Below are 26373 nucleotides of genomic sequence, written 5' to 3'. Positions count from 1 at the left end.
AAGTGGCGCTGTAGCTCAAGTGGTAGAGTGCTCGCCTTGAGCTGAAGAGCTGAGGGACAGCGCCCAGGCCCAGAGTTCAAGCCCCACAACCGACAAAAAAAAAAAGTAACCTTTAGAGCCAGGTACACATGATTCATGCCCATAATTCTAGCTTCTCAAGAGGCTGAAGTCTGAGGATCAAGATTCAAAGCCAGCCCAGACAGACAAATCCCAGAGATTCTTATCTCCAGTTAACCAGCAGAAAGCCAGAAGTGTAGCTCACCTGTTAGAGTACCAGCTTTGAGTAAAAAAGCCAAGCTAGAGCACAAGGCCCTGAGTTCAAGCCCTACTACTAGCACGCACATGCATGCGCATGCTTGCGTGTGCACGCACGCGCACACACACACACACACACACACACACTCCCTGTAAAGAATTAGGAATATATAACTGATAAAATGCCTGTTGTTTTCCTTCATTCTGTTATGTAATTTCTGTGGTTAAGGCATCATATCAAGCATTTTGAGGTGAGAATACCCCACCTAACTTTCTGATTTTATCTCAGTTATCTGATTTTTGTCTCATTTCTCCACATTGTTTAGAAGCTATGTCTTCACAACTGACTTTTGTACTGTGCAGCCATGAAATAGTTCCACTATAGGAATGCTTCCCTGGAATTTTGCCTCAGTTCTTGTTTCTTCTGTGATGTTCAGGTTGGGGGCTTGCTGTCAGTGGGAAAGGGTCTGTCTAGCAAGTATAATAAGACCTTGCATTCAAATCCCAGCACTACTTTTACTAAAAAAAACAACAACAGATGCTCATCAGCACAATATTCCAAGGAACTCAGCCTGGCCCTTTTTTTGCTCAGAGCTGTGTTTGGCAGTTCTGCAGTTTAGGAGACCTTGATTGGGGAAACTTGGCCCCTTAGAGTAACTTGAGCTAAGGGTTATCAACATACTCCCTACAAGTGCAGTAGCCCCCAACAGCAGGAAATGTGTGAGACTAACTACACAGGCTCCTTCTCATACCTTCCATTCTATTTTCATTTGACCTTGAACCCGTAGGTACCTCAAGGAATCCTGGAGCGAAACCAGAAGATCCTTCTTTTCATAAAGGGAAAAGCTGGAGCCACATTGGACATCCTGGTAGAGAACATGGGGCGCATAAACTATGGCAAGTCTATCAACGATTTTAAGGTAGGCTGAGCAACACTGGTAGGACTGAGGCTGAAGGGTTCCTGGGCATATGTCTGAATAATTGGAGAAAGTTTTATAGATTGATTTGAAAACTCATAATGCATTCTTTGCCTCCACTCCCATTAACATAGAAGCAAATTTTAATAGGCTTTATATTTGTTTGTTCTTACATTTTCTGCCTGGGCTGGCTTTGAAACTTGATTTTCCAGATCTGTCTCCTGAGTAGCTTAAGATTCCAATTGTGAACTATTGACACCCAGAAATATGTCTTATATATTTTTTATTTATTTTTTTATTTTTTGTCAGTCGTGAGGCCTGAACTCTGGGCCTGGGTGCCCTCAGCTCTTCAGCTTACCACTTGAGCCACAGCGCCACTTCTGGCTTTTTCTGCTTATGTGGTGCTAAGGAATCAATCCCAGGGCCTCATGCATGCAAGGCAAGCACTCTACCACGGAGCCACCTTCCCAGCCCATATGTCTTATATTTAAGCAGTACAACTTAATGGTTTTTCTTTTGTTTTCATTTGTCTTTTGTCAGTCTTGGGGACTTAAACTCAGGGCCTGGGCACTGTCCCTGAGCTCTTTTTGCTCAAGATTAGCATTCTACCACTTTGAGCTACAGTGCTACTTCTGGTTTTTGAGTGGTGAATTGGAGATAAGAGTCTCACAGGGACTTTTCTGCCCCAGCTCACCTTGAACCGTGATCCTCAAATCTCAGCCTCCTGAGTAAACTAAGATTACAGGCATGAGCCATTGGTGCCCACCCTCAACTTAATGTTTTGATATATGTATATACTGTGACATGATCATCACAGTCACGCCTGGTCACAGGAGAGAGGCAGTTTCTAAGAGCACACACAATTTGCCAAGCTTGATGAGTGAACCTCCCTGATTTGTTTTGCAAGCTAAATGATGAGTTATTTTGAAGAGCTCCTTTCGTTGGCAGATGATAAGAAAGTGGAGCTTTATAAACAGTTGAATGCTTCCCTTGAGCTTGAGTGTGGTCATCCCACAGAAAGCAACGGAAGCCTCTCCACCACGTTCTTCCTCTTCCTCTGCTTTGAAAACCCACCTCGCTCATGAAAGACACTCCCTTTTCAACCCAGCGTGCTGAGCATCTGGAGAGCTCGGCTGCATGGACATCTGTGACCCTTGAGTACTGTGGACAGCCTTTTTTCTTGCTGAACTGATTCTTGCCTTTTATTCTGTACCCAGGTGTCTAGTCAAAATCTGTTGTTCTAGCAAATATTTCTAGCCTCATAGATTTTTGTTTAGCTTACAGGGTGTCCCCACAAGGTGCTTCTGGAGGGTACAAAGACAGGATGTCTATAAGAAAGAAGGCTCTTCGAAGAAACAAATGCACCCCTGGTCTAGAACAGGACAGGGACTAATTCCTGACCCTTTCGGGAGCAGCTCAGAGGCTAACCAATTACACACGAAGGCTATGCGGTAGATGCCTTTGCCTCTATTATAAATGTCTCTCACCATCCTTGGGCTCAGCTATAATCAGGTCTTCCCTGCCTGCCTCTCATAGGCCATACTGACCTCTCAAGAGACTGGACTCTGTTGAGTAGTCTCTGAGTCTCCAATACCCAGCCAAAAGCCTGCCACATAACTGCATATTGTAGTACTAAGTGTGATATACTTACCTCACTCACTAAATGGACAGTTGAAACTTGGTATCAGAAAGTATCCTGAGACAAATCTGGGATCTCATTGGGAATGGAGAAATTCCTCATATAAAAAGCCAAGAATGTGGGCTGGGAAGGTGGCTCAGTGGTAAAGTGCTTGCCTAGCATGCATGAGGCCCTGGGTTCCATTCCTCGTACCACATAAACAGAAAAAGACGGAAGTGGTGCTGTGGCTCAAGTGGTAGTATGGCAGCCTTGAGAAAAAGAAGCTTGGGGACAGTGCCCAGGCCCTGAGTTCAAGCCTCAGGACTGGAAAAAAAAAGTGAAGAACGTGCCATTGGTACATTCTGTAAAACCCAGCTTTGGGGAAGCAAAAGCAGAAGGATCGTGAGTTTCAGGCCAGCTTATGCTACCGAATGAGTTCCAGGCCAGCCTGAGATACATACTGAGACCTTGTCTCAAAACACCAAAGAGAAAAGAAGAAGAAGAAGTTAGAATCCAGGTGCCAGAGGTGTATATCTGTAATCCTAGCTCCTTAGCAGGCTGAGATTTGGTGGATAACTGCTCACACTGAGCCTTGGCAGAAAAGTCTGTAAGGTTCCATCTCCAAAATAACCAGCCAAATTCCATGCTGGAAATGTGGCTCAAGTGCTAGCACATCAGTTGTCAACAACTGAACTGAATGAGAACTCAAGGCTAAGGGTAAGCCTCAGTATTCTCACATAGTCCCGAGTGTAAGCTGCTGTGTGGTAACTGTTGCCAGGGACTTGCCAGCTCTTGGCCCCTTGGGACAGATAGAGTAATTTCCACACCAATTCTGAGGCTCACCACTATTGTCATGACCATTCATATCCTCTTATAGACCTCAGAGTCTTCTCAACTAGTGTTTCTCACTTCACAGTGGCTGGGTGAACTCAGGTTTGAGCATCCTGAGCTCAGGGGCTCCAAGACGACACTGGCTCCAGGTTCTGTGTGAGAAGCAGAGGCCTTCCCTTTTCTCGGATCCATTTGTCTTCTATTTTAGCAAACACAGAGGATTGGTGAAGTGAGGCCAAGAGTTCCATGGGCTTCTCGTCTACTCTTGTGTTGACTACAGCCTCCCAAAGAGGGACATGCTGCAGTGTAGGCATACACCTCTTCCCAAGATGTGATTTGGGCCTCAAGCCAGAGCTGGGGTGCTTGTATGTGTAGTTTGTTGGTGCTTTGAATCCCAGTGTGCTTTCCGAGGGATTCAGTGCTGAATGCAGAAGCATGCATTTTCCTTTTCCTTCCCTCCCCAGCTCATGATGCTGTTTCTTCTTCATAGGGTTTAGTCTCTAACCTGACCCTTGGTGATAATATCCTCACAAACTGGACCATTTTCCCACTGGACACTGAGGATGCACTGCACAGCCGCCTAGCAGTCTGGAGAAACCATCATGCTAGCCGCCGTAATGCTGGACGCCATGATGCTGGACGCCATGTTGCTGGACGCCGTGTTGCTGTCCACCACGGTGCTGGCCGCCACAGAGCTGGCCACCACAGAGCTGGCCACCACAGATCTGGCCACCATGTTGCCAAAGAGGCTTCTAGCGGCTCATCTTCATACACACTCCCGGCCTTTTATGTGGGCAACTTCTCCATTCCCCAGGGAATCCCAGACTTGCCCCAGGACACCTACATTCAGTTTCCTGGCTGGACCAAGGTATGTACCTTCATGGGAAGGATTTCTATTTAGGCTTCAAGCATCAGATTTTTAGTTTGAGAAGGACTGAGAAGAGACATTAATGGGGTGCTTCTGTTTGAGGTGCCCGAGGTTCTCTGTGTTTGATTACCAATTCCTGAAGAATGGAATGGTAGCAGGGCTTCAGGGACTCTGGGGATGGCCTAGAGGTAACCCCTCAGCTCCATTTTCATTGATACCATCCACTGGTGAATGACAGCTTTCCTGTCATAAGCACTGCTTATGAGAACTTCTTCATCCACAAGAAAATCCAGTTCAAAAGTTAATCTGGTCCAGCAGTGACTTTGTGCTCTGTTCAGCACTCCCAGTGTCCCTCCTCCATTCAGCTACACATCCTTGAGTGTCTGGTCTTAATCTAGATGAAGCCCAACTCAATTCTGTCCATTCCCCTTACTAGTCACTCCCTTGATTCTTTGAAGACATTGACTCCCCTTCCTTTATCCCTGAAAATCCTGTTTTCATCCTGCATGACCTTACAAAAATTGTCATTCGACATTTTTTTTGTCAGTAGTGGGACTTGAACTCAGGGCCTGGGTGCTGTTCCTGAGCTTTTCTACTCAAGGCTAGCACTCTACCACTTGAGCTACAGCTCTACTTCCAGTTTTCTTTTTTTTTTTTGTCAGTCATGGGGCTTAAACTCTGAGCCTGAGTACTGTCCCTCAGCTCTTCAGCTCAAGACAAGCACTCTACCACTTGAGCCACAGTGCCACTTCCAGTTTTCTGGTAGTTTATTGGAGATAAGAGTCTCATGGACTTTCCTGCCCAGGCTGGCTTTGAACTGTGAGCCTCAGATATCAGCCTCCTGAGTAGCTAGCAGTAGGCATGCCACCAGAGCCCGGCTACTTCCAGTTTTCTGATAGTTAATTGGAGATAAAGAGTCTCACAGACTTTCATGCTGGCTTTGAACCCTGATCCTCAGTTCTCAGCCTTCTGAGTAGCTAGGATTATAAGTGTGAGCCATCAGTACCGGCCTTCAACAGATTCTTGTACTGCGGCTGCTCCGTGGCTCAGGTTTGTGTCAGGTACTTAGGGAGACAATGATTAATACAACCACATGTGATCTTGCCCTTGTAAAACTTATGGTCTAATAGAGAGGGTGACCTGAATCATATAGTCATCCCAATAAAATGGTAAGCCTATGATGAGTGTTAACAAGAGATTTAACCATTGGATTGATAATAATTGGGACATTTGACCTTGCCAAGAGCGACAGAGACACCTTCCCTAGAAAAGTGATTCTTAACAGAGATATGAATGATGATTAGGAATTAATAAGAAGAGGAGGGAAGGCTAGAGGTGTAGCTCAAGTGGAAGTGTGCTAGCTTAAGAAGGGGATAGAAGTATATTCAGGGAAGAGGGAACCACATCTGCAGAGGCCAGGTGGCTGGAGAGAAGTGACAAGTATAGAAAGTGGATAGAGAAAAGGCCACTTTCAAGTTTTGACTTTATATTAAGTGTTGTTGAAGTAGGAGGCTAACGATACAATTGCAATAGAGTAAGTGCCCTGAGTTCAAATCCCAGGACTGCCAGAAAAAGAGATTTTTCATTATCCTTGTGTCTAATTTCCTTTATGAATTCTTTCTTGACCCAAAAGTGCATTGTTTAGCCAGGCATGGTGGCTCATATCTATACTACTAGCTACTGCAGAGGCTAAGATTGGGAGAATTGTGGTTCAAAGCCAAACTAGGTAGAGATATTCATGAGACCCCCCCTCCCCCATCTCAATCAATAAAAAGATGCACATGGCTGCACATTCTGGTCATCCCAAATATGAGAAAAGTTAGAAATATTATGGTCCAAGCTGGCCCAGGTAAAAAGTGACACCCTATTTGAAAAAAAGCTAAAATAAAAAGGATTAGGGGACATGTCTCATGGCTCAAGTGGTAGAGCACTTGACGAACAAGCAAGGAGGCCCAGGGTTCAAACCCCAGTATCTTAAAAAAAAAAATCATTTACATGTATTTGTGTTGTTCAATCAAAACATTTTTATTGGTTCCTCTTTTAATTAATGTAATCAATCTGATGTCTATAAAAATTCTAGAAGGAGAAAAGTAATTATTGCCATTGGTTAGCAAAGCCTTCTTAGATTTAATACCTAAAGCATTAAAAGTAAAACTTGGTAAATTGGACTTTATCAAAATTAAAAATGCTTAGTCATAAAAAAAATCACAAAAATAAAACTCCAAGCCACAAACTGACAGAAAATAATTTTCAAATCATATATATCTTTTATTAAGAAAAGAGAGACTCAAATCTAGAACATACAAAGAATTCTTACAACTTAATAGGAAGAAAACCCAATATAAAAGTGGGCAAAAGTAATAAATACATGAAAAGATTACTAATACTTAATATCATTTATCACTAGAGAAATGCAAATCAAAACCATAGTAAAATGTTACTGTAATAATCAGGTCATATGAGATCCTAAGTTAAATCAGGAGAGACACCTCCCCAGAAAGAGGGACAACAAAAAATGGCAAAGATACGAAGCAAAGGAAATCTTGCATGACTGGTGGGAAAGTGGTACAAACCTCCAGAACAAAGTCTGGAAGCTTTTTTTAAGGGTTAAGTGGAATTATGTTAGCACCAGCAGATCCACTCCTAAGGATTATACCCAAGAGAAAAGAAAACATATCCACAGAAAGACTTGTATGTATGGCCAGATACAATAGTACACACCAATAATCCTAGCACACGTGAAGCTCAAACAAGAGGGTTGAGAGTTCCAGGCCGGGCTGGGCTAATAATGGTTACACAATGATCTTAAAAATATAAGAAAGCGAAACAGTGGTTAATACCTCTATTCCTAGCTTCACTTCTTAGCAGGCAGAGATCTGAAGATTGAGGTTCAAAGCCAGCCCAAGCAAGAAAATCCAAGAGACTCATCTCTACTTAACCAGCAAAAAGCCAGGCCAGGGGAGTTGTAGAGTCCAGCCATGAACACTGGGTCTTCAGTTCTTACTCTCTCCTACTGGACATCCCTGTTGTCTTTTGTTTGTTTTGTTGTGAAGCTTGAACTCAGGGCCTGGTTGCTGTTCTTGAGCTTTTTTGCTCAAGGCTATCACTGTACCACTTCGAGCTACAGTTCCACTTCCGATTCTCAGGTTGGTTAATTAGAGATAGTCTCACAAACTTTTCTGCCTAGGTTGGCTTTGAACCGCTATCCTCAGATCTCTGGCTTGTGGGTAGCTAGGATTACAGGTATGAGCCACTGATACCTGGCCTACTATTTTGTATGTGTGCCAGTCCTAAGGCTTGAACTCTGGGACTGGATGCTGTCTCTGAGCTTCTGTGCTAGCATTCTACCACTTGAGTTATGGTTCCACTTCCAGCTTTTTTTTTCTTGTGATTAATTGGAAATAAAAGTCTTTCCTGCTAGGGGCTGGGAATGTGGCTTATTGGTACAGTCCTTTCCTAGCATGCATGAAGCCCTGGGTTCGATTCCCCAGTGCCACATAAACAGAAAAGGCCAGAAGTGGCACTGTGGTTAAGTGGTAGAGTTCAAGCCTTGAGCAAAAGAGGCTCAGGGACAGTGCCCAAACCCTGAGTTCAAGCCTCAGGACTGGCCAAAAATAAAAAAAATTCTTTCCTGCTAGGACTTACTTCCGATCATGATCCTCAGATCTCAGCCTTCTGGGAAGCTAGGATTAGAGGTATGAGCCACCAGCACCTGGCCCATTATCCTTTTTCTATGAGTCTTTTACCCCTTGCTTTCCTGTCTTTCCTCTCTCCCTCCATTTGGAAGGGGTCCACTATGGTTTTTCTCTGCTGGTTCATGGATAACTGAGCTGAGCTGGTGGGCCTTTGCAATGCATTAGTCATGGCCACTGTCCCCTCACTGTCTCCAGCCTCTAGAAGCTTTCAGACAGTCTTCATTTCTCTTCTCCCTTCCCTGTTGGCCTTTCTGTTTTGTTTTGTTGGTACTGGGATTTGAACTCAGGCCCCTGTACTTGCTAGGAAGGCATTCATACTACCACTTGAGCCACAACCTCTGTTGGCCCCTCTGTTGGCCTTTCTAGACCTCCTGACCTCCTTAAGCCTCCCATACTTTCCTCACCTAACACCTCCCCCAGGACCTCATCCTCCTCACTATGTGACTCCTTTGTTCCCTGGGCCTTCCTGTCAAACCTGATTCTGCCTCTACCCTCACTTCCTGCCCAGTGAACTACTAGGAGGAAGCCTGAGGTCTGAATCCCCTCCCCACCTTCTTCCTCCAGGCCAAAACCCTGTTCTCATACTGCTCCACCCAGCCTGCGCTTCATTCCTCCTTTCTATCTCTGCCAATTCCTTTTTAGTAGCCAAGAAGTGATCTCTCGAGGCTCTAGGACCTAAAACCAAAGGAAGCACCTCCCTGGCTCAATCCCCTTCAGCAAACAGGCATATTCCCCCCTTATTTTCTTCTGCCCTCCTTAGTGCAACCAAAGGTACAGAAATGAAAAGCATGGGACACTTTAGAGGTCAGGGTTGGTTTACCCTGGCTGGGTTAGATCCCACCCAGGCCTCTGCTTAGCACTTGGAGGACTTGGTCACCAGTGGTGCAGAATGTCCTATGGCTATCTGCAGCTTGCAGGTGAGCAGTAGGCAGCTTGGAGAGCTGAGTAGCCTGCAGGCGGTATAGGTTTCCAGCTCTAAGTCCATGTGGAAAGGCAGGGGCATGGCACAGGATGTCTCATTATCCAAGGAGCTTGGACTCACTATCCAAGCGTGGTGTTTGCTTATTTGGTCAGCCTGATTGTCCCTGAGGGATAGGTGAGGGTTTCCCTTGGCTTTGCAGTATGCCCACAAAATCACAGGAACTTCAGGTCCTCTGTTATAAAGCATTTCAGGTGTCTTATAAAAAGAGTCTCACCAGCTGAACACTCTAGCAAGGGCTTATTTTAGTATAACAGGGTTAAAGTAAGGAGAGATTAAAAAAGAGAGAAGTATTTCCTGTTCCCCATGCAGGAAGTGGAACCTAAAATAGTAGTTCCTATCTGTAGCTTTTATTCTTTCTGAGGCAGAAGAATACCTGTCAGTCCAGTAAGATACTAATTCTTCAGACAATGGCTTTAGGGGGTAAGATGGGTGAAGCCTACCCAAAGCACAGGTAAACCTTTAGGACTTCCTTTGGCCAGATGTATACTTTCATTCTTTCTGTCTCTACCCATTCATGGAGATCTGATTTTTACCATCTCAAAGGAGAAGGATTTGATAATTGTGTGTGTGTGTGTGTGTGTGTGTGTGTGTGTGTGCCCACTCACGCGTGTGTGCATGCACATGCGCACATGCCAGTCTGAGCTCTATCCCTTAGCTTTTTCTGCTCAAGACTGGCACTCTCCCACTTGAGCCACTGCTCCACTTCCAGCTTTTGGTCTCCCATGAGACCCTGATCTCCAGTTAACCACCAGAAAACTGGACATGGTGTTGTGGCTCAAAGTGGCAGAGCACTAACCTTGAGCAAAAGAAAAAAAAAAGCTCAGGGTCACTACCCAGGCCCTGGGTTCAATCCTGCCATGACCAACAACAACAAAAAGATAGGAAAATATTGGGAAAGGAATATGGAAGAAGCCTCCCCCCCCCCCCCCCCGTGGCTCACTCCTGTAATCCTGGCTACTGAGGAGGCTGACATCTGAGGACTGTGGTTCAAAGCCAGCCTGTGCAGGAAAGTCTGTGAAACTCAGATCTGCAATAAACCGCTAGAAAACCGGAAGTGGTGCTGTGGCTCAAGTGGTAGAGTGCTTACCTTGAGCTGAAGAGCTGAGGGATAAGTGCCCAGGCACAGAGTTCAAGCCCATGACCAACAAAAAGAAGGAAGAGGAGGAAGAAGAGGAGGAGGAGGAAAGGAAGGAAGGAAGGAAGAATGAAAGAAAGAAAGAAAGAAAGAAAGATAGAGAGAGAGAAAGAAAGAAAGAGAAAGAAAGAAAGATGCAAGAAAAAGATTTGGTGAATGATGCTGTGGGAAGATGACCCTTCCCCGTCAGCCATCTTCACAGTACAGACATGAGCAGTAGGTTCAAGTAGAGAAACAATTAAGGGCAGGCGATAACGAGATACACAGTTTAAGAGTCTTGATTCCAGGTTGCCTGGCTGGTCATTACCTCAGTTCTGGTTTACCTTGGTTCCAGAGAAGTTGAAGAGAGCAATCTGGTTTCCATGAGGTGATGTCTCCAGCTGCAGAGTGCAATTGATTATGAGAGGAAATTCTCCACTTTTGGGAGTCAGCTGTCTAAAAGGCCCTGCTGTTCCTTAGGAGTTCTTAGGGGTAGTTTTAGAACTTGTCCTAAGATATTAACAATAGTCCTATCTTTCCTTGAATTGTGTGTGGGTGTATATGTGGATAAATATCTGTCAATAAAGCTTCACACACAGAAAAGCCCGTCCAGGGAGAGAGAGAATGAGGGAACAGATGACACTGTGCAAAAGGAAATATACTTAATTACCTGACTCATGTAAATGTAACCCCTCTGTATATTACCTCTATAATAACAATAAAGCAAATTAACTTTAAAAAAAAGAAAAAGAAAGCCCACCCAAGAGATTAGCGAATCCAAGTTGAATAGCTCTGAAGATACAGTGCATGCTGAGCAGACATGGTGGTTAGCATTCCCTGGTTGTTGTGGTCTTAGCTACTGAGAACACCTGAGCTCCAGACTTGTGGATAATCAGACAGACCTCTTCCCCCACAATGCTCACTTTTCCCACTTTGACAGATGGTTTGGTGTAGAGGTAAGGAGAGTGGGCCAAATGATGCCTAAAACCTCAGCCATAAAAGTCTTGCCAACATTTCTGCCTCAGCTAGGTTCACTCTGTGATTTTCAGATTTCAGCTTCTTAAGTAGCTAGGATTACAGGCGTGAGCCACTGGTGCCTGACCACCCCACCTTACACTAACCCCTAACCCTTTCCACCAGTAGAGGAAGCCACTTAACTATTATTGTTGTTGTTGTTTTTGCTGTTAGTTGCGGGGTTTGAACTCTTGGCCTAGGCACTGTACCTGAGCACTCTATCATTTGAGCGACAGCACCACTTCCACTTTTCTGGTGGTTAACTGGAGATGGGAGTCCTACAGACTTTCCTGCCTGGGCTGGCTTTGAACCGTGATCCTCAGGGCTCAGCCTCCTTAGTAGCTAGGATTACAGGCATGAGCCTCACTCAATAAGGCCACTTTTATGCTTCATTTGTTACAAATTGATTACGCTTGATTTAGTGAATGAAGGCACTGATAAACGTGATTCATGAGACAAGATCAGTTCTGATTTTTCTGGCCAGATGTGGCTTTCTGTTTCACACTGAATGAGCATCAACTAGAGTTTAGTGTGAAGAGGTCAGCCATTTTTACCCTGTCTATAAGACACCAGTGAACACAGGTGTGCTGTTCATCAAGGGACCCAGCAGATAAGACTCCCTGCAGTGGAGGGAGGTGGGTAAAAATGTCTACTCTTCTCCCACACCCTTCTTTTTTTGGGGGGGGGTCAGGTTATGGGGCCTGAACTCTGGGCCTGGGCGCTGTCCCTCAGCTCTTCAGCTCAAGGCTAGCACTCTACCACTTGAGCCACAGCACCACTTCCGGCTTTTTTCTTTTTGCTTAAGTGGTGCTGAGGAATCAAACCCAGGGCCTCATGCATGCAAGGCAAGCGCTCTACCACTGAGCCACTTTCCTAGCCCCTTTCTGAGATGGCTTTTGCCAGGGTAACACATTCCCCAGATATTTCTCAAACCTTCAATACCTGCCAAAGCCACTCGGACAGCTGTTCTAGCCTTTCCTCGGGGCTGTCTTCCTTCTCAGGCTTCTTTTTATGTATGGTCCTTAAGTCCCGGACCTGGGGCCACTCCTTCATTTCATGGTATGTCATCTTTACCACTGAGTTGGCGAGACCCTCATTTCCATCTTCCAGCTCTTAGGAAGCTCAAGAGGCATTGCTGGCTTGAAAGAGATGAAACAGCTTTTCCTCCCTGTCAGCCCTGAAAGCTGCCCTTCTGCTGGAGAAGAGGGTAGGGATGAAGCTTAAACTTGAGCATCATGGTGAGGACTGGGGAAGTCCACCTGTGGGAAAGAAGAGCATGAGCATCCACATTTGAAACATATCCACTTGCTGATTGCTCGGCAGAGTACGCCTGGGTATCCTCTGACTTAACCATGAGACCCACTGACATGGCTGGGGAACTTTGGGGGATTGATCAGTGAAAGAGGAATTGACAAACAGGATGACCTTACTTTTATTTTTTCTTTTTTGATAGTACCAGGATTGAACTCAATCTCTGCTTTGATAGGGAAGTATTGTAATGCTCGGTCACACTCCAAGCCCTGTACCCTACAGTTTTAAACTTAGTTTGCAGGTACTGGTGGCTCACGCCTGTAATACTAAGTACTCAGGAGACTGAGATCTGAGAATCATGGTTCAAATCCAACCCAGGCAGGAAAGTCTGTAAGACACTTATCTCCAATTAACCACCAGAAAATTGTGGCTCCATGATAGAGTGCTAGCCTTGAGTGAAAAAAGCTCAGGGACGGTGCCCAGTCCCTGAGTTCAAGGCCCATAACTGACAAAAAAAAAGTTGAGTTTGTAGATCTGATTTACTTTCCTGTAAAGTATGCAAAGATGCTTTGTGGCACTGGAGATGTCTATCAGTTACCTTTTGTGGTTTAAAGCAATTCAATGATTTAGTTCGCAATCTGGAGTATTTGCAAACTGCATGATTCTGCTGGGGTGGACATGAAACCTTGGCTGTCAGCTGGCCGTCAGTTGGGCTACCGAGAAGATCGGGCTGGGTCCCTGTCACTCAAGAGCTGACCTCAGCCTATGCACATTATGTGAGGCAAGACTCAAAGAACAAAAATCCGCATGGCCGCTAGGCACTGGGGACTCACGCCTATACTCCTAGCTACTCAGGCGGCTGAGATCTGAGGACTGTGGTTTGAAGCCAGTCAGGGCAGGAAAGTCTGTGAGACTCATCTCTAGTTAAATGCCAAAACACTGGAACTCCCTCTCTCTCTTCCCCTCTCTCCCTCTCCCCTCCCCTCTCTCTCTTGGCCCAAGTCAAAATTCAAATGACACTTCTTTTCTTTTCTTTTCTTTTCTTTTGCCAGTCCTGGGCCTTGAACTCAGGGCCTGGGCACTGTCCTTGAGCTTCTTTTGCTCAAGACTAGCATTGTACCACCCCTTCCGGCTTTTTCTGCGTATGTGGTACTGAGGAATGGGCCCAGGGCTTCATGCATGCTAGGCAAGCACTCCACCACTAAGGCACATTCCCAGCCCAGCACAGGACACTTCATCTATATTCTTTGACCAAAATAAGACATGTCAGATCTGCCAGATCTGAGGATAGAGAAACTGATTCTAGCTCTGCAGAGAGGGAGCTGCAAACGATAATGACCTTTATTGTTGTTGCTCTATATTCCGCCATGGCTTTGTGCTGTTTGACCTCCTCCCTTTCATTTTAAACTTAAGGGGCTTTTTTTTTTAACTCTATTTGCCCCAATTTGCAATTATGCTTACCCAATATAAGATTTAGTATTTCTTTTTTCTTTTCCTCTCCTTTCTCTTTGTCAATTGTGGGGCTTGAACTCAAGGCCTGGGCACTATGCCCAAGACTGGCACCTGAGCCACACCCTTAGTTCCAGCTTTTCTAGTGGTTAATTGGAGTGAGAGTCTCAGATAGGCAGGAGCTGGTGGCTCACTTGTCTATTCCTAACTATTCAGGAGGCTGAGATGGAGAAGGATCTTGTTTTGAAGCCTAGGGAAAATCCATGAGACTTTTTAATCTCCAATTTACTACCTAAAAACTGGAAGCAGAGCTGTAGCTCAAAGTGGCTAAGCTCTAGCCTTGAGCAAAAAATCTCAGGAACAGTGCCCAGGCCCCAAGGTCATGACCCAAGACCAACAACAACAACAAAGATTCTCACAGACTTTCCTGCCCCTGCCTTGGCTAGTGTTGAACCTCAATGTTCAGATCTCAGTCTCTTGAGTAGCTACAATTACAGCTATGAGCCACCAACTCCTGGATTCCTTTATTACTTATTTAATTTTATTTCTTACAAGTTAACTCTCCAGTTTATGAGTTATGTGTATTGAAAACCTTTGTCCACTTCAGAACTGGACCTTTATCTTTTTCAACTTTTCCACATGAGTAAATGTCCTTCAGATTGTGTAGTGTTTGTCCCACTTTTAAAGGTACTCCCAGGAAAAACAGTTGAAAAAAATGTAAACTACAACTTAAAATAGTATTGAAATTTTACATCCTCCTGATAATACTAAGATAAATTCAGGTAAATTAAAAGACAGATGGACATTCCCAGGCATACTCATTGGTGATGCAGTAAGAAGCAGGGTGGGCATTTCTGGGAATTCCTCTATGATTGTCACCTCAATGTTGGGAGCAAGGGGGTAGGAAGCACCCGGATACCAAGCGATGTCAGGCAGACATGTCAGGAGCTATGGCAGCTGTTCAGCCTCTGGACACCCTGGAAGCCACTAATATGTGCTACAAAGGCTTGTTTTTCTGTAGAGTTTACCATATGAATTTGGAGGCTATCTTCCTTCAGGTCACATTTACCAATAATTTCAGCATAACTTTAAAAGAGAAAAATCAAAACATATAGATCATATAACATATGTATATATGTTCACATATACATGTGTACATATATACACATGAACATACATATTTAGAATTTTTTTACTTCTAGTCTTTGTGTGTGTGTGTGTGTGTGTCTGTCTGTGTCTGTGTCTGTCTGTCTGTCTGTCTTGGGGGCTTAAACTCAGGGCCTGGGAGCTGTCCCTGAGCTAGTGTTCTACTATTTGAGCTACAGCTCCACTTTGAGCTTTTCTGGTAGTTAGAGGTAAGAATCTCAGACTTTCTTGCCTGGGCTGGCTTTGAACCACGATTCTCAGACATCGGTCTCCTAGGATTATAGGCATGAGTATAGGAGCTAGGATTATGGGTGTGAGCCATCAGTGCCTGTCTAACTTCCATTCTTAAGTGTTTTTAAAATTAACATACATTAATAGTACAAGAGATGTTCACTGTGGCAATTTCATGGATACATACAGAATATTTTAAAAGTTATTAATTAACTAATTATGTCGGCCATGGGGCTTGAACTCAGGGCCTAGGCACTGTCTGAGATTTTTGGCTCAAGAGTAGTGCTCTACCATTTTGAGCCACAGCACCCTTCCAAGTTTCTAGTGGCTAATTGGAGATAAGAGTTTCATGGACTTTCCTGCCCAGGCTGGCTTCGAACCATAATCCTCAGATCTCAGCCTTCTGTGTAGCTAGGATTTTTAATTAATTAATTTATTTATTTTTGTCAGTCATGGAGCCTGAACTCTGGGCCTGGGCACTGTCCCTCAGCTCTTCAGCACAAGGCAAGCGCTCTACCACTTGAGCCACAGCACCACTTCTGGCTTTATCTGCTATGTGGTGCTGAGGAATTGAACCCAGGGCCTCATGCATGCAAGGCACGCACTCTACCACCGAGCCACCTTCCCAGCCCCTGAGTAGCTAGGACTATAAGCATGAGCCACCAGCGCCTGCCATACAGTATACTTTAAACAAGTTTTTTCTTTTTGGGGGGAAGGTAGCAGTACTGGGGCTTGAACTCAGTGCTCTCACTTGGATTTCTTGCTCACAGCTGGGTGCTCTACCAGTTGAGCTACACCTCCACTTGCAGCTTTTTGGTTGGTAGTCAAAGAATCTCACAGGCTTTTTTCTGCCCAGGCTGAGCCGCCAAGTTCTTAAAACGCTTTTGAGTGAGTGTATATGTATATGTGTATGCAAGTTTTTGGGCTTGAACTCCAGGCCTCCATCTCTCTCTCAGCTGTTTTTTGGTTTGGGGGGTTTTTTTGGTCAGTCATGGGGCTTGAACTCTGGGCTTGGGAGGTTCCCTGTGCTCTTCAGTTCAAGGCGAGTGCTCTACCATCGAGCCATAGCGCCACTTCCAGTTTTCTAGTGGTTTATTGGAGATAAGAGTCTCACGGACTTTCCTGCCCGGGCTGGCTTTGAATTGTGATCCTCAGATCTCAGCCTCTTGAGTAACTAGGATTATAGGGCATGAGCCACCGGCACCCTGCTCTTTCAGCTGTTTTTACTCAAAACTAGCACTCTACCACTTGAGCCCCAGCCCCACCTCCAGCTTTTTTGGTGGTTAATTGGACATAAGAGTTTCTCAGATTTGTCTGCCTCTGGCTCAGTTTGAACTGTGATCCTCAGATCTCAGCCTCCTAAGTAGCTAGAATTACAGATGTGAGCTGTTGGGGCCTTGTTTAAAGTACTATTTGGCAGAGAGAGGGCAGGGATGCTAGTCCTAAAGCTTGAACTCGTTTATGCTTAAGATTTCACCAAACCTCCACTTTGGGTTTTGTTTTTTCTTTTGGTTGGTCATGGGGCTTGATTCAGGGCCTGGGCACTGTCCCTGAGCTTTTATGCTTGAGACTTAGAGCTATAGCTCTCCTTCCAGTTTGTTTTGTTTTTTGTTTTGTTTTGTTTTGTTTGGGTTTTTTTTTGCAGGAAGTGGTGAATTGAAGGTGAGAGTCTCCCAGACTTCCCAGCCTGGACTGGTTTCAAACTGCAATTTTCAGATCTCAGGCTTCTGAGTAACTAGAATTATAAACGTGAGCCACCAGTGCCCACCTAAAGTATTTTTTGATAGGGCCAAGTCAAGGAAGGAACTCAAGCATTTTATTTTTCTTTCAGTGTGTAATATATTTGCCGTCAGCAAATTAGCCCAGACCCAGGTAACAGGTGTGGATAGGAAGGAAGAGTGGGTGAAGAGGAAAGAAAGTAGGCTGCTGGCATCGGCGGTTTATATCTGTCACGGTTCATTCTGGGAAGAGGAGCCAGCTACTCTCTGCAGTCACTTCAAGGAACCAGACCTGCTTAGAGGGGAAGGGGCTGGGAAGGTGAACCAGAAGTGTGAGACTGACCTCCCCTGTTCTCCTGAGCCCTAGGCAGGAACCAAAGGGAATCTGAAAGTAAGTCCTAGCAGCGTACTTGTGGCTTATGCCTTTAATCCTAGCTACTCAGGACACTTTGAGCCAAGATCCTCTGAAGACAAATCTGAGAAACTCTCATTTCCAATTCTCCTTGCAAAAAGCCAGACACAGAGGTATGGCTCAAGTGATAGAGTACCAGCCTTGAGCAGAAAAGCTAAGCAAAAACTTGAGGCCGGCACTGAGTGCTTGAGCACATGCGCACATGCACACACAATCCAAGTCCAGACTCCAGTAGGATTTGAGGGAGCTACAGAGAAATCTGTCCAAACGGTTGCTCTGCTTGTTGGCCAGCAGGACCCGCAGTCAGGAAGATATAGAAGGTGTGGCGCCCAGGAGACCCAGCAGTAAGCTAGAACATGCCAGAGACTGCTATCTGCCCGAGGCCAACCATGGTGATTTACTAGGAGACGCAGCAGTGGCTTCTATGTCATCTTCCCAGGCTCTGCTTAGTTCTCTTTGCACCAGTCCCAATCCCCCAGCCACCTAGCCATGGGGACTCAGAATGGCTCTTGGCCTACTTAGCAGGTCAGTGCACTCCATTGAGCACAAGGGATTGAGGGCCATTCTCTTAGATACGAAGATGTGAGACAAGACCAAAATTCAAGATTTTTTGTTGTTTTGTTATTATTATTAAGTACTTGTACAAAGAGGCTTCAATTCCATAAGTTAGGTTATAAATACAATGTGTCTTTTATCAATGTCACCCCTTTCTTCGTGCTGCCCCACTTTCCCCCTCCTGTCCCTACCCTCAAGTTACGTAGTTCAGTTTTTACATAATGTGCATTGAATATAATGGCTGCATTTACTCACCCTTCCTCCCTCCATTCCTTTTGTCCTCCCCCTCAAAACATATTTTCTGCTTCCTGGTATTCATCTTGTTAAACAGGTTGTTGGTTGTTAAGAGGAATCACACCATTAGACTGAAGAGGCCAATGGTTACCATCCTTCAGTGTTTGTGTCTAGGCATAAACCCCCATCTATGTTATTATGTATGTTTGTATTTAGATCTAACTTCCACATGTGAGAGATACATGGGCTCTCTGATACATGGGCCCAACTTACTTAACATAATTTTTTCTAGGTCCATCCCTTTCCCTGAAAATGGTCTATTATCCTTTCTGATCGACGAATACAATTCCATTGTACAGATGTACCACATGCTCTTGATTGACTCATCGATGTAGAACATCTACAAAGCTCATTTTTGTTCCCTGGCTCTATTTGTCCTTGGCCAAGAAGGTGTCACTGAAACCTGCGCCTCTGTGCTGTGCCTCATGTGCTGCTCGTCTACTTTCACAGGCATTTTCTCCCTCTATCATAAGAGTCAGTGCTACTGTTCTCTATTACTGTAAACCAAGGCCCTGGCAGATCTTAGGCTGATATAAAGCTAGTGACTCTAAAGTCATTGAATATATCTTTTAGGATGGATGGAGATAACATCCCGTGGTTTAAAAAAAAAAAAAGTAAAATAGTTCTGAGAAGTGTGAAACTGTCATCCTTTCTCTAAATGACTTAATCCAGCAGGTGGTTTTTGATCACTGACTTACTCTGTGGGATGTGAACATGAGTGTTTCTCAGGGTCTGCCATTTGCTGGGCAGACATGCGCTCTTTCCTTCTGTCCTCATTGTTCTACTACTCATCTGAGAAACTGAGTGGACATGTGACCAAGATGAGGTAACTCAAAGCTGTCACCTTACCCTGGGTTGATAGTTTTATATTCCCTCTGTCTCTCTTCAGGGTCAGGTGTGGATCAATGGCTTTAACCTTGGCCGCTATTGGCCAGCACGAGGACCCCAGAAGACCTTATTTGTGCCACAGCACATCCTGACCACGTCAGCACCCAACAACATCACAGTGTTGGAACTGGAGTGGGCACCCTGCAGGATCCACGCCCTGGAACCGTGTATCGTTGAACTGGTGGATGAGCCAGTTATTAGCACAGAGGAGACCGACCAAATCCTAGGCCTGACAGAGAACCACGAGTGATGGTTGAGGCTTCCTGGACATCCCGTCCTGCCCATCCCTCATGAGTTCCCCCCCCCAGTAGAGCCGACACTCTCTAGAGACTTAGATTGGAAAATAAATGTAGGGTTGTTGCTGGAGGTTTCCCTAGAGCCCCACCGTGCCTGACTCCCTCTCTCCCTTGAACTTAAGGGAGATGACAGCACAGTCACAAACAAATCAGCAAAGAGGGAAGCCTGAAAAAGTGTCACTGATTTTGATTTTGGAAGAATCATGTTGTCTTTTTGCTAAATAAAATTTGTATTCAATGGTGTTCCTTTTTTTTTCTTTAATGTTGGAGCTGGTATTAAACGGTTCTTGTCTGACTTAAATCATAACTAGACTTGAGTGGGCTGCATAAGCCACTTCACTTGCTAGAGGTTCAAAGAAATCGTAAATGGGCCTGGTTTGATCTAGTGGACTGCTGCGTTTCTGATCCTTATTTGACTCGCTCTTGAATTTCTGTGATAACCACCAGGTAACGCCTAATTACATCTCATAGCAATTATGCACGTAACCTGTGTGATCAACTCACCTTGTAGCTAGTATAGTCCATCTGCATGGTAGAATGGTAGCTGACCATGAATATGATGACGCAAGCCAGTAATCCTTGCTATTCAGGAAGCTGAGATCTGAGGATCACAGTTCAAAGCCAACCCTTATGAGACTCTTATCTCCAACTAGCCACCAAAAAGCTGGAAGTAGAGTTGTGACCCAAGTGGTAGAGCCACCAGCACTGAGGGAAAAAGCTAATGGACAGCACCCTGAATTCAAGCCCCAGTACCAATGTACACACACACATACACACACAATAAAATTAAAAAAGAATAAAATGATGCAGATGTGCAGATGTTCATGTGAAAACACTAATCTTAAGAACAGTGCATATCTGCACACTCACTGTACTCTTTTTTTTTTTTTTTGTCGGTCGTGGGGCTTGAACTCTGGGCCTGGGCACTGTCCCTCAGCTCTTCAGCTCAAGGCGAGCACTCTACCGCTTGAGCTACAGCACCACTTCCGGTTTTCTGGTGGTTTATTGGAGATAGGAGTCTCACGGTCTCTCCTGCCCGGGCTGGCTTTGAACCACGATCCTCAGATCTCAGCCTCCTGAGTAGCTAGGATTACAGACGTGAGCCACCAGCGCCCAGCTCACTGTACTCTTATATACATGCCAGTGGGCAGGCACACATGGGTGTGGGCATGTGTGCGTGACATGTCAACAGGGCCATGCTGCTGAATAATGTATATGGAATTGTAGTGCTCCTTTCTTGAGTACTTGTTTATACTATGCACAGCCCTTGAGACCATTATCATATACATATATATCCTATATATGTGTGTATATGTATCTGATCTATATGATATATATGTGTGATTTGTTTTTCTACTACTGGAGCTTGAACTTGGGTTCTGATGCTTTAACCTGCCTTTTTCCCTCAAGATTGGCACTCTCCCACTTGAGCCACAACGTCACTGGCTGGCTTTGAACCTCAGTCCCAGACCTCAGCCTCTGAGTCGCTAGGACTACATGCATGAGCCACCAGTGCCCAGCTGAAGACCATATTTAATTTACACACCTCTTATAAGATCTGATTGTTGGCTTGCTGGTTTATCAGACGGTAGAGTTATAGGTAGTAGAGATGGAGTTTGATCCCAGATGGTCTGGGTCTAGTGTCTAGACAAACATGAGATGTTGATTCCTGCTTGCATTACATAGGAAAATTTCAGAATTGGACCAACAAAACCTTCGTATGGTTATATTGGGGGGTTCCTGAGTGGTTATTTACTGTTCTGTCTTTCATTGAGAATATAGAGAATACACAGTTTTCACAAAGGAGGGAGAAGAGGATTTGTGTGTTGGTCCCCATGTACATGGTAGTGGTCTTTCCTCTCAGAGGCACAAATCGGTAATTCAGCAGGGCATTTAAAATGGGGTGGGCCAATTGCTGAAGGTACGTATGCGTTGAGATAAACTGAGGCTAACACGTGTTTCTTTTCTTTCTTTTATTTTTTGCCAGTCTTGGGGCTCAAACTCAGAGCCTGGGCACTGTCCCTGAGCTGCTTCTACTCAAGGCTAGCATTCTATCGCTTGAGCCACAGCACCACTTTGGCTTTTTCTGTTGATATGGTATTGTGGAAGAGAACCCAGGCAAGCACTCTACCACTAAGCCACCCTCCCAGCCCCTTAAGTTTATTTTCCACAGTACCTTTTTCCACATGTTTGCACACTCTGCTGGCTGAGAGTGTTTTGTGGACTCACAGCCTCCTCCTCAGCTAAATTAGTGAACACATGGAACAATCAGGACAGACAAACACTAGAGGGGGGGCGGAGGGGGGAAGGGGCGGGCGCAGGGTCCTGTTAAAGCACTCCTCCATTAGTAAACCATGCTTTTCTCCCTCAGTCACACACATGGTCTCCAGGACAGGAAGGGTGCCTTCTTGAAGTGCATTTGATCTTTAGAACCACACCACGGGGTAAGTAGCAGTAAACCCATATGACAGACGAAAATATTTAACACTTGAGTAAAAGATAGCTGGTATTGCTTATTTATTTTTTTGCTTATTCTGGAGTTTAGACTCAGTGTTCTACCACTTGAGCCACACCCTGGCATGAGAGTTGGTTTTTAACCTGGTCTAAGCCAGGCTCAGTGGTTCATTCCTCTAATTCTTTTTTTTTCTTTTTTCTTTTTTTTTTGCCAGTCGTGAGGCCTGAACTCTGAGCCTGGGCGCTGTCCCTCAGCTCTTCAGCTCAAGGCAAGTGCTCTATCACTTGAGCCACAGCACCACTTCCAACTTTTTCTGCATATGTGGTGCTGAGGAATCGAACCCAGGGCCTCATGCATGCAAGGCAAGCACTCTACCACTGAGCCACTTTTCCAGCCCCATACCTCTAATTCTTGCACTCAGGATCCAGAGGCAGGAGAAGTATGAGTTCCAGGCCACGTGGTTACACAGCTGGACCTTGTCCAAAACACATTAAAACAGTGTTGTATGAAAGGAGAAGAGGTTAGCACTCCCCTTAAGCCTGACAACATGCATACGGTTAAGACATTAGCCCCTACTTCGTGGCATCTAACCATTGTATTTGGAAAAAATATATATATATTAAGTGAAGTAAGCCAGACTCAAAGAAACATAGGTCCCATGGTTTTCCTTATTTGCAATAACTAGTATATGGCTAGGAAAAGCAGAAAAGGTCAAAAGCTATGTACATATGACCATACAAGATGATGCTAAGTGAAATGAACCCCAAGATAGGGACACAAGAGGTCTATCTTTATTGCTGTTGTTTTTAATGTACTTATAATGTACTATGTGATTTTTTTTTGTTTCTTTTGTATGTTCTTCCCCCATGGGATCAAAAAGCCAGAAGTGAAGCTATGGCTCGAGTGGCAAAGCACTAGCCTTGCACACAAAAGCTCATGGACAGCACCCAGGCCAAGATTTCAAGCCCCAGGACCAGCAAGCAAAACAAAACTGGTATATCCTCCCGAGTCTTGAGGGCTGCCCACCTTCTCTACTGTGCCATTCCTTGCTCAAGAGGTGTCTGGAAAGGAAAATCTTAATACCTATGTAAAAGCATGTAGCCTCCACACAAACCATCTGACGCTCCGCTGCTCTCATGGGCTCGCATTTACTATCTGTGACTTCTGTGTGTGTGTGTGCGTGCATGCATGTGTGCTGATACTGAGGCTTGAACTTAGGGCCTAGTCACTGTGTCTTAACTTTTTCACTCAAAGCCAGTGCTCTATCACTTGAATCACCTTCACTTCCAATTTTGTAGTAGTTAATTGGAGATAAGAGTCTCACAGACTTTCCTACCTGGGGTGCTTTGAAATACAATCCTCAAATCTCAGCCTCCTGAGTAGCTAGGATTTAGGTGTGAGCCAGTAGTACCTGGGGTGAGGCATCTTTGTTACCTGCTCTGTTCACCTTTTTCTCATGAACTTATCTTTAAGATTTTTTTTTTTTTGTCCGTCATGGGGTTTAAACTCAGTCTGGGTTCTTGCCCCAAGCTTCTTTTGCTCAAGGTGAGCATTCTACCACTTGAGCCACAGTGCCACTTCTGGCTTTTTTGAGTAGTTTATTGGAGAGAAGAATCACAGAGTGTCCTGTTCGGGCTGGCTTCAAACCCCAATCCTCAGATCTCATCCTCCTGAGTAGCTAGAATTACAGGTGTGAGCCACCGGCGCCTGGCTTTTAAGATTATTTTAATATCTCAGGAATTCCAAAGCAGAGCTGGGCTAAGCCAGCCACACGTCTTAGAACAGTACGCATTCTCTGTAAGCTGAAGATGACCCTGCAGCCTTGGCCTTTGTCTTTTTTGGCTCTGTGGAGCCCACAATTATATAACCTGTAGCACTTTTGTGGGGGGTGAGGGGACTTGGGCTTGAACTCTGGGCCTCCGTGCTGTCCCTGAACTCCTTTTGCTTAAGGCTAGCTCTACTACTTGAGCCACAGCACCACTTCCAGTTTTCTGGTGGATAACAGTTATCTAAAAACCTCACGGACTTTTCTGCCAGGACTGGCTTTGAACCGTGATCCTCAGATCTCAGTCTCCTGAGTAGCTGGGATTATAGGTGTGAGCCACTGGTGCCTGGTGCCCACTTTGTTTTATTGAGGTCCAAATTACATACTCTAAAATTCATACTAAGGCTGAATTACATGTATTTTACTGAATTTATACAGCTTGCCTTGCCCGTTCCCTGGGTTAGAACACTGGCTTCACCACAGAAAGTTCCTTCACACCCATTGGCACTGAGGCCGCCCTTCTACCTCTATGCCAGCTGTCTGTGCTCTAGCTGTCTTTTCTCTCTATACTTTTGCCATTAAAAAAATTTTTAAGTAGGTTTATTTTTATGATATATTTTACATCAAGCACTTGAATCAAAACTCAATCTCTGTATTTAATATAATCCTTTATAATTACATCTAATTATTATCTGAAAATACCCACTGAATGAAATCAGCAAATGAATAAAATAAGTAAAGTGACTGTACACTATAAACCCGGGCAGGGTCATGCGTGATCAGTCACGGAAGTCACATTGCCACCATGTTTTAGTCTCGATTCACATTTATTTCCAGCACATAGACATCCATTTTGAGTGTTAGCTTAGACAACAGAGCCTAATAACGTAAAGCTATGTTGCCTTAGAGGAAATTCAGTTTAATACAAAGAACTTCAGGAAGAAAAATCAGGACCCTTAGACGGAACCATTCTGTGCTTGTATAACTTTGGTGCAGCTAAGGTTCAGGGACTAAAACTAAGGAAAAAGAGTGTTTCCTTTGCCCATTGAAGACATGATCAATAAAGACATTGCCAAGAAGCCAGGCACAGCCAGGCACCAGCGGCTCACGCCTGTAATCCTAGCTACTCAGGAGGCTGAGATCTGAGGATCACGGTTCAGAGCCAGCTGGGGCAGGAAAATATGTGAGACTCTTATCTCCAATTAACCACCAGAAAATTAGAAGTGGTGGTGTGGCTCAAGTGGTAGAGTGCTAGCCTTGAGCAAAAGGAGCTCAGGGACAGTGTCCAGGTCCAGAGTTCAAGCCCCAAGACAAAAAAAAAAAAAGACATTGCCAAGGACAGACTTCTTAGCAACTAATCACCAGACAAAGTCTTATTCAGCTTTACAAAAAAAGAAAAAGAAAACATTAAGAGTAATCTCTCTCCAGGAAATGGAAACAAGAGGGTTTTCTTTGTTTAAAAAAAAAAAGAGTAACATCTATAAATACAAGCATGATTGGGTTTTTCCTTCTATAAATAATCTTTGAAATGCCAAAAGGGCACCTGCCGAGGTGGTGAGGCCTCAGGTACACACAGGTCATCTCCTCATGGCCTTCTCCAAGTATTCTTTGAGCTTGGCGTGATTGTAGGGGAATGGGGTGTCCAGTTTGCAGGGCAGACTTCTCCATGGGTTTCCACAGACGGGAACGTCTCTTCCATGCTCCGGCCCATTGGCTGATAGGTCACTGACACTCATGTGCTTGATGACACTATTGGGGTCAACTGTGAAGAGACCTCTGAGTGCAAGGCCAGGGCCTTCCAACAGCGCGCCACGGTCTGGGGAAATTGGTTAAATCCAACAAGAGTGCACTGTTCATCTGGCCAAAGCCTCCATTCCTCCTTGGTGTATTGATCCAGGCAAGATGGCCAAGTGGGAGTCCACCAAAACTGTGAGGACCTCATAGGTCACTTCATGAAACTCATTGGCTTTGTCACCAGAAGCAACAATGTCTGTAGGACACACAAAGGTGAAATCCAAAGGACAGAAGAAAAGCACCCAGTATTTCCCCTGAAAGTCAGCAAGACTAAGCTCTTTGCACTCTGTGGACAACAGCTGTGCCTTTAAAGTAAGGTATCTGCTGAGTGACAGCAGGAGCAGAAGATAAGGAACTAGTGCTAAAGGTGAATTTGGCTTGAGTAGAGCCAGACCATAGTAGGTTTGTCAAACATGGTCTTCTAGAAGCCTAAGGGCTGCAGAGGCAGAAATGCCCTGAGAGATGGTGCTTGCATGCCGGGCAACTGAGGCCTGGAGCAACCTCTCAGCAACTGCTGCCATCTTCAAGTACACTAGGTTGGCCTTTTTAGAAATTTTAGATAACTGGGACAACAAAGTATCAGATTCCTTGTCTGACTTCTTTCATTGAGCATCACATACACTCTTGAAGCTCACTCATATGGTGGCATGTCCAGAAACTGGTTCCTGTTTATTGCTGTATACTATGCCTCTGAAATAGCTCCCCTTTGTACTATTATGAATAATGCTCATATGGATGCCCTATTCAATTCTTTCTGTGATCATGGGGTTTTTTTTTCTGATGATGATATCAGAGCTTAAACTTAGGGCCTCCTGCTTCCTTGAC

General features: G+C 44.8%; 1 protein-coding gene and 1 pseudogene across 1 annotated transcript in view; one reads left to right on the top strand and one right to left on the bottom strand.

Annotated features, from left to right (window-relative positions):
- Glb1 (galactosidase, beta 1) overlaps positions 1-19777 on the top strand; it is a 102537-nt gene extending 82760 nt beyond the window's left edge. Inside the window, 3 exon segments of the mRNA XM_013028493.1 lie at positions 924-1175; positions 4112-4489; positions 19240-19777. Of these exon segments, the coding sequence (XP_012883947.1) occupies positions 924-1175; positions 4112-4489; positions 19240-19488 (879 nt within the window). The 3' untranslated portion in view covers positions 19489-19777.
- Positions 19778-25339: 5562 nt separating this feature from the next.
- LOC105994834 lies at positions 25340-26069 on the bottom strand (annotated as a pseudogene).
- Positions 26070-26373: the final 304 nt, after the last annotated feature.

The sequence above is a fragment of the Dipodomys ordii genome, unplaced genomic scaffold, assembly GCF_000151885.1.
Source record: "Dipodomys ordii isolate 6190 unplaced genomic scaffold, Dord_2.0 Scaffold110, whole genome shotgun sequence".
In the NCBI taxonomy this organism is placed as follows: Eukaryota; Metazoa; Chordata; class Mammalia; order Rodentia; family Heteromyidae; genus Dipodomys; species Dipodomys ordii.
The sequence above is the reverse complement of the archived record's forward strand: the minus strand, read 5'-3'. Positions and strand labels throughout refer to the sequence as shown.